Source organism: Calliphora vicina, chromosome 3 (genome assembly GCF_958450345.1).
Source record: "Calliphora vicina chromosome 3, idCalVici1.1, whole genome shotgun sequence".
Classification (NCBI taxonomy): Eukaryota; Metazoa; Arthropoda; class Insecta; order Diptera; family Calliphoridae; genus Calliphora; species Calliphora vicina.
The window spans coordinates 102260670-102277823 of NC_088782.1; the positions used below are offsets into that span (position 1 = coordinate 102260670).

The 17154-nt window shown below is 31.8% G+C and overlaps 1 protein-coding gene across 1 annotated transcript; it reads left to right on the plus strand.

The window, feature by feature from the left end:
* Nucleotides 1–413: 413 nt before the first annotated feature.
* Ir76b (Ionotropic receptor 76b) lies at nucleotides 414–15859 on the plus strand. Its single transcript, XM_065503947.1, has 5 exons — nucleotides 414–876; nucleotides 980–1315; nucleotides 10945–11138; nucleotides 11212–11513; nucleotides 15208–15859. The coding sequence occupies exons 1-5, from the start codon at nucleotides 414–416 to the stop codon at nucleotides 15857–15859; spliced, it is 1947 nt and encodes a 648-aa protein (XP_065360019.1).
* The last annotated feature ends 1295 nt before the right edge of the window (nucleotides 15860–17154 follow it).

Below are 17154 nucleotides of genomic sequence, written 5' to 3' on the forward strand. Positions count from 1 at the left end.
CTCAGATCTATGTAACAACTTATTGGAAATTTGTTTAGATTTTTTTTTAATAACAATTTTATAATTAGGTTTAAAAACACGTTACGAATTCAAAAATACAAATAGTTTAACAAATAAAATGTATATTCGTTTTCTTTGTACTCATAGTTCTAACGAGATATAAACGATTGTTATTGCATGCCACACGTTGCATGCTAAATCGACAACATTATGAACAAACGACGGCCTAAAAAGAAAAAGTTGCAACAAAACATTAAATTTCAACTACAGCGCTTTGCACATATATTATTCAAATATCTCATCGTATAAACACAAATAAATATATTTTATTTTTTCCGCATAAATTACAAAAGCGAAATTATACACGCATTTTTATTGGGGGAAGACAAATACGTTAAAGTGTAGCGAAAAATATGGCGACTGGCGTTGAACTGTTATTGGCAGCAGCCTTGTGTTTGTTATGTCCCAACGAAACGGTGCGTTATCCAGCCGGATTTTTACATCTCGATAAAAATGGAGAAGTTACAACGCATGTAGAGCTGAAACCATTGGAAGAAAAGGCCGATGCTCCATTGGATGATGTACCGATTGAAACGTTAGAGACAATAGCACTTAAAGCAGAAAAGCTATTGAAATTAAGAGAATGGATTAATGGACGCCATTTACGTATAGCCACATTGGAGGATTATCCTTTAAGCTATACGAAACGATTTGATAATGGCACAGTTGTGGGTTTGGGTGTGGCATTCGAATTGATTGATTTTCTAAAGGAAAAATTTAATTTTACCTATGAGGTATTGGTGCCCGAAGGCAATATCATTGGTTCGAAAACGGATTTCGCCGATAGTTTAATTGAAATGTTAAATACAACGGTAAGTTTTAATATATACCTATATAATAATGTTATTACTTATGTTTGAAGAGCAAATAATTTAATATAAATTCTGTTTATAATTTTCGTTCCTAATTTTTCAGGAAGCCGATATTGCCGCTGCATTTTTACCTTTACTCTCGGAGCAACGAGGCTTTGTTTTTTATTCTAGCACAACTTTAGATGAAGGTGAATGGATCATGGTTATGCAACGTCCTAATGAGTCTGCTTCGGGTTCCGGTTTAATGGCACCTTTCGACTATTGGGTGTGGATTTTAATTTTCATTTCTTTGCTTACTGTCGGTCCTGTCATTTACTTCTTGATTATATTGCGCAATAAACTAACTGGCGATAAGGAACAGAAACCTTATTCTTTGGGCCATTGTGCATGGTTTGTTTATGGCGCTTTAATGAAACAGGGCAGTATTTTATCTCCTATTGCAGGTAAGTCAGGGGAATATTATTTTAGTTATAAATTTATCATATAGGTTTAGATTAGCCAATGATTTCACTTATCTCAGAAGATTTTTCTTCTAAACATGGCGCTAAAGTGAGCCAAAATTAAATGAGACTGAAAAACATTTCGCAGCTAGTAAATTAGGTTAGGAAGGGTAGTGTAAAATGTACATATACATTTGGATTTCCTTATGATCCATTGTGAATAAAGAATGAATTTTCAGGGGCAAAGAAAAATACAATTAAAAAGGTAATGTTAGTAGGAAAAAATAGTTCCTTAGTAATTAAGCCACCTGATTGCTCCAATAGAACATAAGATATATCCGAGTCTATAACTCGTTATGTATTCTAGTCTATCCCCATTCCAATGAAAGTAACATAATTAATATATAGGCAATAATTGCCTGAGCGTTACTACTCTTTTTTAATCGTATAATCGAACATCCTGCAATAATCAGAAGTACTAGTGTCGCTTTAACTAATTCAAGCGCTTGTTATCATTCCTAAAATGTCCTTAGACTACACCTGTACAACCTTAACTTCATTTTAGTTCCTGCCATCTCCATTTTTTACCATACGGTCATTTACACTTCGTAGTTTGTTCTGACTTACCAGAATCGAGTACCTCTTAGATATTAATCTGTAATAGTGTAAGATCGGAGGTTTCATCTTCAACTCACACCCAAGTCCAATTAACCCCCGATTTTAAAGTCCCCCTTAAAGTCGTTAGCACCGCTGGACTGTCAACATTAATAGTCACATGTATATTCTAGTGACATTCGCCGTGATCAATTCCGAGGCTTTCAAAATCGATAAAGGCGCATTCTTGTTCTATGGATCATTCCAAGAAACTTTGAAGAAGAAACCATTGCATACAAATAATTTCGAGCACTACGAGATGGCAAATGTTGTTTTGATTTTTTAAAGTGAACATTTTCTCAAATTTGTATAACTTTTTTTATTGTAAAGCGGATTCTTTATCGTTACCGCAAATTTTAAATATAGATTCGAGCCAGGTTGATATTTATAAAAAGCATGTAAGAAAGTATGATCGGTCAAGCTCGACCATATAATACCCTACACTAAGTAAAAGAGCAAAAACATTTTTCTTTTAAAATTTCAATAATTTATATTTTTGAGTGATTTTCGAAAGTGGGCCTTATATGGGGGCTATGACCATGAAATTAGGTCGTGTAATTTATGTCTATATGAAAGTTTACTATGTTGAATTTTGTGAGTATACCAAAATTTTTAAGCGATTTATGCACGTTAAAGTGATTTTCGGAAGCGAGTATATATGGGAGCTATGACTAATTATGGACCGATCGTAAGAAACTTTGGTGACATTAATTTTGTATATATAAAACTTATTTGGAGCAAAATACGTATATAAATTAAACATTTTTGACTGATAAAGTCCAATTTCTGGAAGACATTTGTATGGGGGTTAGGTGAAATAACAGACCGATTTCTGCCAGTTTCAACAGGCTCCGTCCTTTTTCCGAAAAAATTATATGTACCAAATATTATAGAAGTATCTTCAAAATTGCGACCTGAACTCTGCGCACAAGGTTTACATGGACAGCCATCGAGTCAGCCAGCCAACCAGTCGGGCGGACATCGTTTAATTGACTCAGAAAGTGACTCTAAGTCGATCGGTATACTTTAAGGTGGGTGTTAGACTAATATTTTTGGGCGTTACAAACATCTGCACAAACGTATAATACCCTCCTCACTATGGTGGTGTAGGGTATAAAAACTATTTGCGTATTTTGAGATAAAAAAAGAAAATATATCCAAACTTTACCGCTTTTTGTGGGTGAACTTTTTTGACAAATTTTCAATGGTCTATGCGACTATGCTAGGGCCATTTTGATATTTGCAAACAAATTTAAAAAAGTTATTGCCCTAATTTATAGTCGATACTAGTGAAGAATATAATTTGGCTACTTTCTTATTTATTAATATAGACACATTCGATTAAAGCGGTAAAACTTCAAAAATTGATTTAATAATTTAAAATTTTTTTAATTACACTATTCTTTTTATTATTGCATAATCTACATAACTGATTCTATATGTGGTAAAAATTTGGTGAAATTCTACTTCCACAAAGTGGGTCAAAAGATCAATTGAAATATTACTTTTCTACTAAAACAAAAATTTTAAACTCAATTATTTTGAAATGGCAAAAAAATTATACACTATTGTTTTATTAAGGGGACTATATATTAATGCTCATAACGTAAACAATTAATAAATCAAACTAAGTTAAAAAAATAACACATTCTTATGTTACAAAAAAGATGTAAAATCTAAAAGACTAAATAAAATATGCGACATTCAAATAGAATTAATCAGTCTTAAAAGTATTAAAAATAAAAAATCAGCATACAAATTTGTTGTTTCTTTAATATTTTGTTGCATATCCATTATTTTTAATAACAGCATCACATCTTTTGGGCATTGAATTTTCCAAACGTTCGCATGTATGTAGATCGGGGAATTGCATACCATATTTCCTAAATTTTCTGTCGAAGTTCTTCCTTGTTTTTAAATTTTTCAGGTCCGAGTTTGTCTTTAACTATTTTCCATATCAAATTAATTTTCGTTCGGACTCTTCTCTTTTTTCTGCCATGAAGACCAGCATCCACCAATCTTCTTTGAACAGTTCTAGTGGACACTTTTTAAAATTTTAAATATAAATTCAGATTTTAAATGAAATATTGGCAGTGATTCTATTGTAATGTTCGTCACTCTACATAATTATCATTATCTGTTAATTAGTAGACGTATAAGTAATTTTGATTCATTTTTTAATTAAATAATAATCATACCCCTTTTCTTGTGTTAAATCTAACATTTCTTTACTTTCGTATATGGGGCATTTCATGAAAAGTGAACCAAATTTTGAAATCGATGTCTTCCGATCGGGATGAAATTTGCACCAAGGTTAGTTTTATTGGATATTAATTCAGACACAATTTTTCAACAAGATCGTTCGAGAACTCTCTGAGTTAGAGGGGGTCAAAATTTGACATTTTGGCCAAGCATGTGTTTTTTCATATCCATGTAACTTATTACATATTGTTCTTAGCAAAATGTATCCCAAATAGTTTAGATAGCTCTTTCTTCCATCTTTATAAATATTAAAAAAAAAAATAAAAAAATTTGAATATTTTTTTCCGAAATCATAAACATTTTTGACTTTGAGAGTTTTTTTTTTCAAAATGGTCTCTTTTTTTCTTAAAATAAAGCTTAAATATTTTCCTTGAAAACCTATTTGGTCGCTTAGTGGGATGCGAGTGGGATATCTATCAAAATTAATATTTTGTAACTCAAAACATACAATTTTTGACTTTTTTTGCAAAACTTTTTTTTTTATACCCTCCACCACCATAAGTGGTGAATAAGGGTATATATAAGTTTGTCTTTCCGTGTGTAACATTGAGAAATATTCATCTGAGACCCAACAAAGTATATATATTATTGATCCTTATGAAATTCTGTCCGTCTGTCTGTCTGTGTAAAAAACCCTCAGGTCCAAAATAGGCAAACAAAATTGGTAAACTTGCAAAAAAAAAGTTTATTGTTCTCCTAAGCAGTTTGGTATTGAAAATCAGAGTTATGAACCAAAATGTGAGACAACCTAAAAAAAAACTTGATAATTTTAACATAGTTTTCCTTATTTGTGCAAATATATTGCAGATAATACCATAAAATTGCACACACATTATTTTTATGTTAAAGGGATTAGCTCTGGCGAAAATTATAAGAATCGGTCCATGATTTCTCCTAGCCCCCATACAAATTTCTTCCCGAAAAATGGTTATTAGGTCTGTAAATGCCTACAAAATTGCAGTATCCACACAAAAGTCAGAAGAAATAAGTTTCGTGCTTAAAAAAATTACAACCCCAAATTTTTTGTGGATCGGCCCATATTTGACCGTAGCCCCATATAAAGTCCATTTCCGAAAATCACTTAAATAAGCATAAATGTCTTATAAATAGTCCCCATATATACCAAAATCGCTGTATCTAATTCTATGAAGATCGGCCGATAATTGGTTATAGCTCCCATATAAGGACCACTTCCGAAAAACACAATAATCTACATAAATATCTAAAAAATATCAATATCAAAACAAAATTATACATAGATCCATAATTTATATTTAGAAATCATACTACAGGATTTTGTGAATATCGGTCCATATTTGACCATAGCTCCCATATAAGGTCCACTTCCGAAAATCAGTTAAGTACTCATAAATCTCTTATAAATATCTTTATCATGCTAAAATTCGACAAAAATAATACTCATATACATAGAAATCACTGTACTAAATTGTATGCAGATTGGCCGATAATTGGTCATAGCTCCCCTATAAGGCCCATTTCCGAAAAAGATATTAACCTTAAAATATATTTAAAACATATTGATATCAAAATGAAATAACGCACAGGTCAGTAATTTGTATCCAGTAATCATACTTCTGAATTTTTTGAATATCGGTCCATATTTAGCCATAACTCCCATATAAGGTCCACTCCCGAAAATCACTAAAATCCTCATAATTTTTTTACAAATATAGTTATCAAGTTGAAATTCCAAAAAAATTTATTCAATATATACAAAAATCGATGTACAAAATTTTATGATGATAGGTCATAACCTCCATATAAGAACCACTTCAGGAAAACACATTAACCTGCACAAATATCCAAACAAATCCATACTGAACCAAAATTTTACACCGATCAGTAATTTGTATCCCAGAATCGTACTACAAGATTTTTTAAATATTGGTCCATAATTCGGCATAGCTCCCATATAAGGTCCACTTTTGTTAATAGCGTTGTTTATATGAAATTCTACAAAAATAGCCCTCAAATACTTAGGACTATAATAGGTCATAGCTTCATATATTGAACCAAAATAGTACACAGATCAATAATTTGTATTCAAAAATCATAATACTGAATTTTGTGAATATCGGTATATAATTGGCCACAGCACCCACATAAGTCCATAAAAATCACGTTAAAATATTTTATGACAATCATATCATAATAGGTCATAGCTCCCATATAAGTCCCACAACCAAATATTTTGAAATTTGTCTAAATATATTTGTATACCCTTTTTTATGCTCTGTTTCTTCACTTGATGTTAAAAGGGAAAATTGTTGATCCAAACGTGTTAACTGATTATTAAGTATATAAATTATTAAATTTCATACGTTCTAATAGGAATTTCAGTTATAAATTGCTGAATTAGGTACAATTTTTTGTACATTTGAAATATCTTCTGCATAAACTAGTCTTTCTAACAATTGTTATATTATTTCAGTTGTTATACCATCATATTTAGGTGGAGGGTATTTAAGATTCGGCACGGCCGAATATAGTACTCATACTTGTTTTTTTTTTTTTTTTTCAAAATGGACCCTTTTTTATTTTTTTTTAGCTCAAACAAAAGCTGAGATATTTTCCTTAAAGACCCTTTTGTTCGCTTAGTGGGATGCGATCGAAAGACATCGATTTCAAAAGTTGGTTAACTTGAAATGAAATGCCCCATATGTATGAAGGCGTATGACTATTATTTAATTTAAAAATCATTTATTATTTCTCATACGTCTACAAATTGCAAAAAATCTTGGAAGCCATAAATTATAATTACATACATTTTACAGATTTTTAATAGAAAATTCAGCAAAAATACATTTCGTTTAATTGAAAATTGCACAACCAATGTTCGTAAAGTTCGGTCCATGAGTGATCATTGCTTCTAAATAATACAGAATTTCTATATTTTTACCATCTTTTCCATAATTAGAAAGAAAATATATCTCAGTTAACGTAACCGACAATCAGTTAAATTTTATAAAAAAGGTAACAAGATTATATTTATTATAAATAACTATGTATATAGCCATGTCCGTTTGTCCATTTGTATATTGAAATAACTTACCCAGTTCGATTGCTTTGTTAAATCGAGAAAATTGGCCCACTAATGGCTGAGATATAAAGAAAAAACCAGGACAACCTCGATTTTTGCTCTATTTTTTATTTATATCTGGACTACTAAGTCATTACTATAGATAATATTGATATCTAATGATAGATATCTCAAAGTCCTTTGCAACAACGTATATAATGCCATAGTAAGTTGGACCTACAAGGAGTCAAAATCGTGAAAAATATTTTTTAACCTGATTTTTTTTCACCAAAAAAAAAAATAAAATATTTTTCACAAAAAAAATTTTAAATTAAAAAACTTTTTTTTTATAAAATTAAAAAAAAAAATTTTAATTTCTTTCCCACAAAATTTTTTTCAGCAATAGATAAAAAAAATATTTTTTTTTTAATTTTGTTTACCTAAAAATATTTAAAATTTGTGTTTATATTATATTATTTGGTGAAGGGTTTATAAGATTCGGCACTGCCGAATATAGCTATTTTGTAAGAAAAGTATTTGCTGGGTATGAGTCTCTCAAACAATTTATAGTAAAATGTTAAATAACATATCAGTTCTCTTAAAATTTGTTTGTGTTGCTTCATTATGTAATTTTCCTATGATAACACTGTGTGTAACTTTTTGTATGGACACCACTAAGTGATAAAAGACAAAAAAGACCCGTGTCTCCCAGTTTTGCCCAAAGTCACGCAATTTTTTTTATGAGCCCCCAAAGATTTAGAGCCTCGCGAGGACTCGGTGTCATTTTTGCAAAAAAGTTATAATTTTAGGAATAACAGTTAGGAATTTTGATTTACTATCTGAGGCAAAGTTGTAGCCCTTGTCATAAAGAATAAAAATTGTGAACATTTTGAGCCCTTAGCTCCAAATTATCGTAAGCGACAAAACACAAATTTTACAGAAGAAGGTTTTTTCGATTATTTTGAAATTTATACACAGAATTAAAAATGTTATGATGCGATATAATATAATTTCGTTCAAACTATTTGTCTATTTTTCAAAAATATTTATAACTTTTGACAATTAAAAATTCATGGAATACTTTATTGAAAAATATGACAAAAATGTTTTTTATTGAATTTTTGCATAGATACAAATTTTTCGAATTGAAGTAAAATTGTTATTTATGAATAGTTTTTAATGAAATTTTACTGTTATGTAAAATTTTCTACTTAAAATAGAAAACTAAAAACGATTTTTGAAATTTATTATCAGCAATCCCGCAAATCCCAAAAAAGTGTTGAAAAATCCCAAAAATGGAAATTTTTAGTTTTTTGGCTATAATATACATACCAGGGTCGGAGTTATCGGAATCCTTTACAAAATAATTAAAAGCATATTGGCCATCGAAAATCGGTTACTATATTTGATATCGAATATGCGATTTGAGAAATTTTGCCCTAAATTTTACTTTTACATAAAAAATAGGGGTTTTTATTGGAAAATATTTTATGCATATTTAGCTTTCAGAAAGTATAAATTCCTTACACATCCTCTTAGAAATTTTTTGCGATAACTTCAAAAGAAAAAAGTTCTTTCCCAAAAAAATTGCGAAAAATCGGCTTTTTAAAATTTTTTAAATTAAAATGCATATAACTTTGGACTTAGTCATTAATTTTAAACAGTTGTTTTTCTATTTGACACATACATATGTTGTTAGTTTAATGTTATCAAAAAACTGGAGTAGGTTGGGTAAAACTGTTGAAAATTTAATTTTCAAATGTGAATATCTCCTAAGCTATGAAAGATAATTGATAGCTACGAATAGGTCTTTTGTAGTGCTCGATGAAAAGATTTTATATGTGTAATTTTTTTGAAATCGAAACACAAACGAAGAAATAGGATCGTTTTAAAAATGTAACATACCCGAGGTGTCCTACTTTGAGGACCCTTGGTCGCGCCCTGTTTGACCCATGAGGTCCACGTTTAGAACTTAAACTCGACAACACTTCTTCTTTGCGCATGTGAAATTTCATTCAAACCAATCTAACCATTTAGAAGTTACAGATTTATTTCCTTCTTTTTTTTCTATACTACTTTGTGTCGCTTACGATAAAATTCGTTTACTGTAAAATATAAACATTGACTTACGATAAACTCTTACCCCCTATAATTTTGAAGTTATTAACAATTTTGATATTCTGAGAACACTAAAACATCAGTCGTTCATAAAATTTTAATTTTTGCAATAAAAAAAATTTACAAAATGTCGCTTACGATAATTTTGCGATAATTCATCTTCAAGATCAAAATCGCAAAAAACTTCGAAATAAATTTAGAAATAAATATTTTTAAAGCAGCCTAAAATTATGCTTTAGTTTATAATAATTTGATAGTTTATGGCCCAAAACACTTAATTCCTATAGTTTTTTCTTACTAACTTATTCACCTACCTAAACGGTGTTAAGAATCATTCCTAGGAAGTTCATATGTTCCAGAAAGTTGTTTATTGAGATTGTAGTTAATTATTTCCTATAATTTTGAACGGTTTGCTTCCTATGGACCTGAAAAGGTAAAAAAATCGATATTTTAAAAGTTTTTTGAATTTAAATATGTTCACAAAGTGAAATGTTATATTACTTAACATTCAAATACAATTCGTTTATCTTGGCTTAATTATGTTGAACGATCGATCATCTCTAGTTTGAATATCTTGCATTTCGTTGACGTATGAGTAATTTTGAATGATTTTGTAATTAAATATTATTCATACGCATACAAATATTTCTATGGGCTCTGCTACACGTTCAATATATATTGACCGCGATCCAGTATCGCAATATTTATTGAACGTGTAGCATGCAGTATTGATGGATCGCGATCCAAATTGCAGAATAACCTAATTTTGCGTGATCCAATAAAATGGATTGCGATCCAAATATCACAATATATATTGAACGTGTAGCAGTACCCTATAATTTAATAAACGAAGTTATTCTTATTTATATTATTTATATGAAGCATTTAATAACGAAAAAGTTAATCTTTTATAAACAGTTTGATTAACGACAGCCTACTTCTAACCAATCATGTGTAGAATTTTAAATATTTTATTGAATTTATTTATATACATTTTAAATTGTTTAAAACATTGTTGCTTAATGTGTAACCTGCAATTATAACTAATAAACGTTTTATTTGTTTTGTTAACGCCCCCCTTTAGGTCAATTTGATATTTGCATAATAAACGATTATTCCATTATAATATCATAAAATATGCAAATTCATAGGTTTTTTTTTTCTTAGCAAGTATAAATTAAAAGTATAAATATTAGTTTAAATAATAAAATCAATAACGTTTTAAAATATATACAAAAAGAAAGAAGCAATCACCGTTTATACACATATATCATGTGAATAATGGAAATGTAAACTTTACATTATCTTGGTGACAATCAGTTGCGGTAATCACAGATTTCTAATTTATTTAAAATGCATGTAAATGAGAAGTTTAACATGTTAAAGTGATTAGGTTCAATAATTCGATCGTTGCTGAAATTAGATTCAATTACATTTATAAGTAACTACAATAATTTGTATACTGCTGTGATGTGCCCAAATGTACAATAAAAAATCAACAGTCAAATGTATTTTTTGCCTCTTTTACAAAGTATTCTGTTCGTCTTTTTTATTGTAGATTCAACACGTTTATTATTTGCAACCTGGTGGATATTCATCACTATATTGACCTCATTTTACACGGCAAATTTAACGGCTTTTCTCACGCTATCCAAGTTTACTTTGCCCTTTAATACGGTCAACGATATATTGATTAAAAATAAACATTTCGTTTCGCAGCGTGGCAGTGGTGTTGAATATGCAATTAAAACGGTAAGCTTTTCAAAAATTTCTCACTGACTCTTCAAAGGGCATATTTTAATTTGTTTTAATTGTCTATTTGCAGACCAATGAAAGTTTATCGATGCTCAGTCGTATGGCCCAACAAAACTATGCTGTCTTTACGGTTGCCACAAATGACACCTATAATTTGCACAACTATGTGGAGAAGAGTGGTTATGTGTTTGTACGCGATCGACCGGCCATAACACATGCTCTCTATTTGGATTATCGTTATCGGAAAACTATTAGCTTGGATAATGAGAAAATTCATTGTCCATTCGCCAAAGCCAAGGAGCCATTTTTAAAGAAGAAACGTTCATTTGCTTATCCAATCGGTAGCAATTTGAGTGAATTGTTTGATCGAGAGTGAGTATGATTTCATTCGATTCATAAGGGGATATTTATAGAAGCAGTAGTGTAAGGGAATAAACGATAAATTTTATGCGAGAAATCAAGGGATTTTCTTATAGCTTTGCTATCAGTATATATACGATACATCTAGTTCAGTTTGAAGAATATTACACTCATTTGGGATTCTAAACGATATGATTATCCTAACTTCGCATTTCGATCCTTTTTTAATGGAGATATGGAAAATTCTGCATATTTACAATAATACGAAACGATTCATGATTCCATCCCGCGTTGAAAGTCAATTTATTTTCCATAAGTTTCAGCGAAATCTAGTGTAGTAACGTATAAAGCGAGCTCGTTGGAGTCGTACTCAGGGCTCTAGTTATCAGGATTGTCATTCTCATTAATAACTTCTTAAAGAGTGCGCAGTTTGAGCTCCTGTCTTCCACTATATAGAGAACCCACGTTCCTGGATCAGATACCCAAACGCATGCCTATGTTCTTCCTACAGACATACATTATCTTCATGACCTTTAAGGTCCTTGACAAAGTGTTGGGTTTCCATGACATTTTACTGCCATGAAGGATGTCCACTTATTTTGCGCTATCCAAGAGTGTCAGTTCAATACCGTGTAGATAGGAATATTGTAACTCCTTCAAAATAAATCATGTTCAGTTTCACTCGGATTCCAGCTTGAAAATCCCTGTCTTCCAATATATAGAGAACCCACGTTCCTGGATCAGATACCCAAATGCTTGCATATGTCCTTCAAACAGATATACATTATCTTCAAGACCTTTAAGGACCTGACATTTTCAAAACATTTTACTGCCATGAAAGATGTCCAATCAGGGCAACGTGAAGATAGGAATATTGTATCTCCTCCAAAATAATTTATGTTCAGTTTCACTCGGATTCTATCTTGAAAGTCTCTGTCTTCCACTATATAGAGAACCCACGTTCCTGTATCAGATACCCAAATGCATGCCTATGTCCTTCCTACAGACATACATTATGACCTGTAAGGTCCTTGACAAAGAGTTGGGTTTTCAACTCTTTGTCCACTTTTTTTACGCCATCCAAGAGTGTCAGTTCAATACCGTTCAATCAGGGCAACGTGAAGATAGGAATATTGTATCTCCTTCAAAATAATTCATGTTCAGCTTCTCTCGAATTCAAGCATAGACTATTGTCGATGATCCATTGACCAATTTATGCAATTTCCTGAGTATAAAATGGTGGTGAGATATCCATGTTATTGACAGTCAGAAAGACAACTAGTTACAACTACTTTACAAATTCAAGCGATTTGTCAATGCATCCTACTAACGAATAAAGTGCCGTCTCAATCGTCTGTCTCTTCATATAGGCATGTTGAGAGATAGAAAGTAATCCCTGTGACACTCGTAAGTGATTAGCTTAAAATCGTTTGCCTTAGTGTTTAATGCTTTCCATGTATTGGAATAGAGACAAGCATTAGCATAGAAGATCAGGTATTATGTCATCATGCATGGACCTAAGTCCCAATTCACGTTATCTTCGTATGATGCTTTCCCTTCGTTTAGAATAAATGTCATGAAAGAAGGTTATGATATGTTCAAATCAACCAAGAAGAGACCAACTTCCATCCTGCTTCTGGGCGTAACCCTGGAAAGTTAATATGTTGCAAATGAAAAATTTATTAGCCTAAACTCGTTTGCCTTAGTATTGATGCTTTCTCGCTATTGGAATAAAAAAACAGGCATTAGGATAGCAGATCAGGTATTATGCCATCCGGGCCCGGAGACTTGCATGGACCTAAGGCTCAATTTACCATATCCTCGTATGATGATTTCCCTTCATTTAGAATGAATGTCATGAAAAAAGTTCTGATATATTCAAATCAATCAAGGAAAGACCAGATCAAAACTCCCAATTCACTTTATCCTTGTCTATTTCAATAGGAGTAGTTGTCCGGCTACACGGATAGGATCTGCCCGATGTTTTTATCGGCAAGGTGCCCGGAAAATATGAGTCCATTAGCACTTCCAGTGTCTCATGTCCACTAGTCGTCCACCCTCCATTCGGAACCACTATCTTTCGCGTACCACTGATCTCAGAGAAACAGAAGTTCTTCCAGAACATTTTAGCATTCCTGAAACACTTCTTAGATTTTGATGGATTAATATGTCTATATGGTCCCTTGATATTTTGTCCTCACTGTCCTCTGAAAAGTTAATATGTTTTACAGAATATTTCGCGTACCACTGATCTCAGAGAAACAGAAGTTCTTCCAGAACATTTTAGAATTCCTGAAACTCTTCTTAGATTTTCAACGATGGATTAATATGTCGACACGGTCCCTTGTTTGTGAAAAGTTTGTGAAATCTCCTTGCAGAGAGTGAATATATATAAGAAGAGTACCATGGTGGTGTTCCTTTCCCTCTACGATGGATTAACAGTCGACATGATCCCTTGATATTCTGTCTTCGCTAAAAAGTTTGTAACATCTCCTTGCGGAGAGTGGAAATATGCAGAGAGCGTTTGTGAAATCTCCTTGCAGAGAGTGAATATATATAAGAAGAGTACCATGGTGGTGTTCCTTTCCCTCTACGATGGATTAACAGTCGACATGATCCCTTGATATTCTGTCTTCGTTGAAAAGTTTGTAACATCTCCTTGCGGAGAGTGGAAATATGCAGAGAGCGTCTGATGTACAATCTGGAACACCACAGACTGTAGGAGACTCTACTCCCGATATGAGTAACAATGTGGCTGGCGCTAGTGATGTAGATCCTAGATCGTAGAGTACCATGGTGGTGTTCTTTTCCATCTTCGTATGCACGTTTGCGAAATCTCCTTATTGAGTGAGTTTATCCACAGCCCATTCAATATCTCTAATGTTTCTTGGGTGAAGGAAGTTGTCCAACTACAATTGGTCGCTGTTTATACCATTCGGTCGTCCTCCTATCCTTGTCAGATTTCATTGCTAATGAAAATTCAAGATATCGAAGAAAGAGAGCAGTCATCTGAAACTTTCCAGTTCCTGATCATATAATGTGGTGGGTATTTGTTTCGGTTCCTATGATCAAAAATTTCTGTTTGAGTTTGCAACATGCATCATTTTTAACAAAATTTTTAGTTGGTTGGTTGTACTGATCGTGAGCCAAACAGCAGTTACAGTATCTTTATTACTTTAATTGGATAGAGCGAAGATATTAAAATGGTTCATAGCCAGAATGCAAGATCTTATTTTACCTCATGACTCTTGGACTTTACATTTACAGCTCCATCTGTTCTGTGAAATGTGAGTGGAGAAGGTTTACTTGGACTACCTTCACCATGATCTGCATCGTAGATGATGTAGATGACGTTGACGTCTCCTGGATGAGAATCCATTAGCACATCTTTGTCCTCCACTTCGCCCAGATGACGGAATTGGTCTTAAAACTTATATAAGTTTGACTGGGTCTCTATTCCATCATTAGACTTAACGGTGTCCGGTTTTGTACAGTCCATATCCTGGGGAGCTTCAAGGTTATCACTGGATGTTTTCGTAGTATATTTGGCATTAAGTCGTCTTGCTTGCACCTTTAGGAGTAGTGACCTTAACCACTTTCTAGTTGTGGGTTCTTAGCTGTGCCAAAATTTCTATAATTCTTTTATATTGTTCAATTAACATAAGAATTTATTATAAATTAAATTAAATATTTTTTGCTCTTACAGATTACTAAATCTCGTTGAATCGGGCATCATTAAACATCTCTCAGCAAAAGATTTACCCAATGCCGAAATATGTCCGCAAGATTTGGGCGGCACCGAAAGACAACTGCGCAACGGTGATCTCATGATGACCTATTACATTATGTTTGCCGGTTTCGCTACAGCTATTGTGGTCTTTAGTACAGAACTTATATTTCGCTATATCAACAGTCGCCACGACTCTCACAATCAATGGGCTACACATGGTGTGGGTCGCACACCGAATGGTCATCAATTTAAACCACACAAATGGTTTTGGCGCAAGAGCAGCTCGGACAGTGCTAAGAAATTACTTAATGGTTCGCAGACCAGTAATACTACACCACCGCCACCCTATCAAAGTATATTCAGTAGCAAGGGTCGTCAAGATAATACAAGCATGAATCGATGGCATCAGGCGGTGAACTTTGGCGCCAACGGTAATGGTGGCTTTGGAGCATTACGGCCGGCAGTTGCAGATTCACAGTATGGCGGCATGGGTATTACATCGACAGGTTTAAGGAAATTCATAAATGGTCGGGAATATATGGTGTATCGTACGCCAGAAGGTCAAAGTCAATTGGTACCGGTACGAGTGCCATCGGCAGCCCTATTTCAGTATACATATACGGAATAAGCTATACTTGTATGAGATGGTAGTTTGGTAGAGTTTGGGATTTTAAATTAATAATTTACTTTTTATAATTTGTATGTGTTTTAGATTTTAGTCAATATTTTATTATATCTTTTTAATCAATAAAGATTTATTCTTCATAGTTGTGATAAAATACATTGTGTATACATAATAATTCCTAATATTTTGTTCGCACCCTCCTCCATTAAAATGGAAACTAAAAATCCTATATTCATTTGTTTTAATTGCTTTGTAACCATAATTACCATGTTTTTTTGGTTTGTTACAAACAAATAATAGTCCGCTGTGGTGTTTGTCAATGTGACAATTATATTTATAATCGTGATTACATAAACATCAATCAAAGTTACAAACAACACCAAGAAAGATAAGGGCAGGACGAAAAGTACAGGTTGTTATAATAGACAAAAAAATACAAGGGAATAACAATGTGTCGATAATGTTTAATGGCCGGCTATAATTATTTATAATAAGTATAGAGGAATATTTATACAATTTTGTTAAGTACATTATTATATAGCACCGAAAAATAACTTATAAATTCTCCTAGAATTGTTTTTTTTTACATGAACGTTCGATATAGAATTTTAATCAAAAAAGTTGTTTAAGTCTTAAGAAATTTGTCCACAAAAATTGCATAAAGAAATGAGTAATTTATCTTTTGATTTTGCCAGGTACGTTGAAACATGTATTGTAAATTATCCTTAAAAAAATAACTCCTCTCGGAATAAATTAATATGAACAAATATAAGGTCATCATAAACATAAATATCGCAAAACCTTAATACTCGAAACTATGTTAATAAGTTCAACATTCACTGAAATACAGGACAACAAAATCGAAAAAATTTAGAGGCTTTTTAAACCACAACACAATTTGTAGAAATATGGTCCAAATTTTAAATTCTATGGAGAGATTTTTTTTTAAATTTTCAAGTAAAATTGTGAAATTTTTTAAACGTTTTACCACATAATTAATGATAACTCAAAATCCGTTAGTCTGATTTTATTAAAATAAATTTAGAAAAATTTAGATTTACATAAGCTTTAATTCGTTTATATATTGCGTTTTGATCGGCTCAGTAGTTTCGGAGTTATAATAACAAATTGAAGCAAAAAATATATTTTTATGTGAAAATATAATTTTTTTTTGTTTTAAAAAAATCATGAAAAATCGAAAATGGCAGAAATTGTTTTGATTAATTGCTTTATCGCAAAGCCACATGTAATAAGAACAAAATTAGATATTGATCATAACAATCGATGAATGATTTTCG

What these genes read in the sequence shown, in the direction of transcription:
- Ir76b (XM_065503947.1), top strand. Translation starts at nt 414, where the DNA reads ATGGCGACTGGCGTTGAACTGTTATTGGCAGCAGCCTTGTGTTTGTTA. An exon ending in TATTTTATCTCCTATTGCAG is followed by an intron (nt 1,316 to 10,944) that starts GTAAGTCAGGGG and finishes TTTTTATTGTAG; the next exon opens with ATTCAACACGTTTATTATTT. An exon ending in AGTGAATTGTTTGATCGAGA is followed by an intron (nt 11,514 to 15,207) that starts GTGAGTATGATT and finishes TTGCTCTTACAG; the next exon opens with ATTACTAAATCTCGTTGAAT.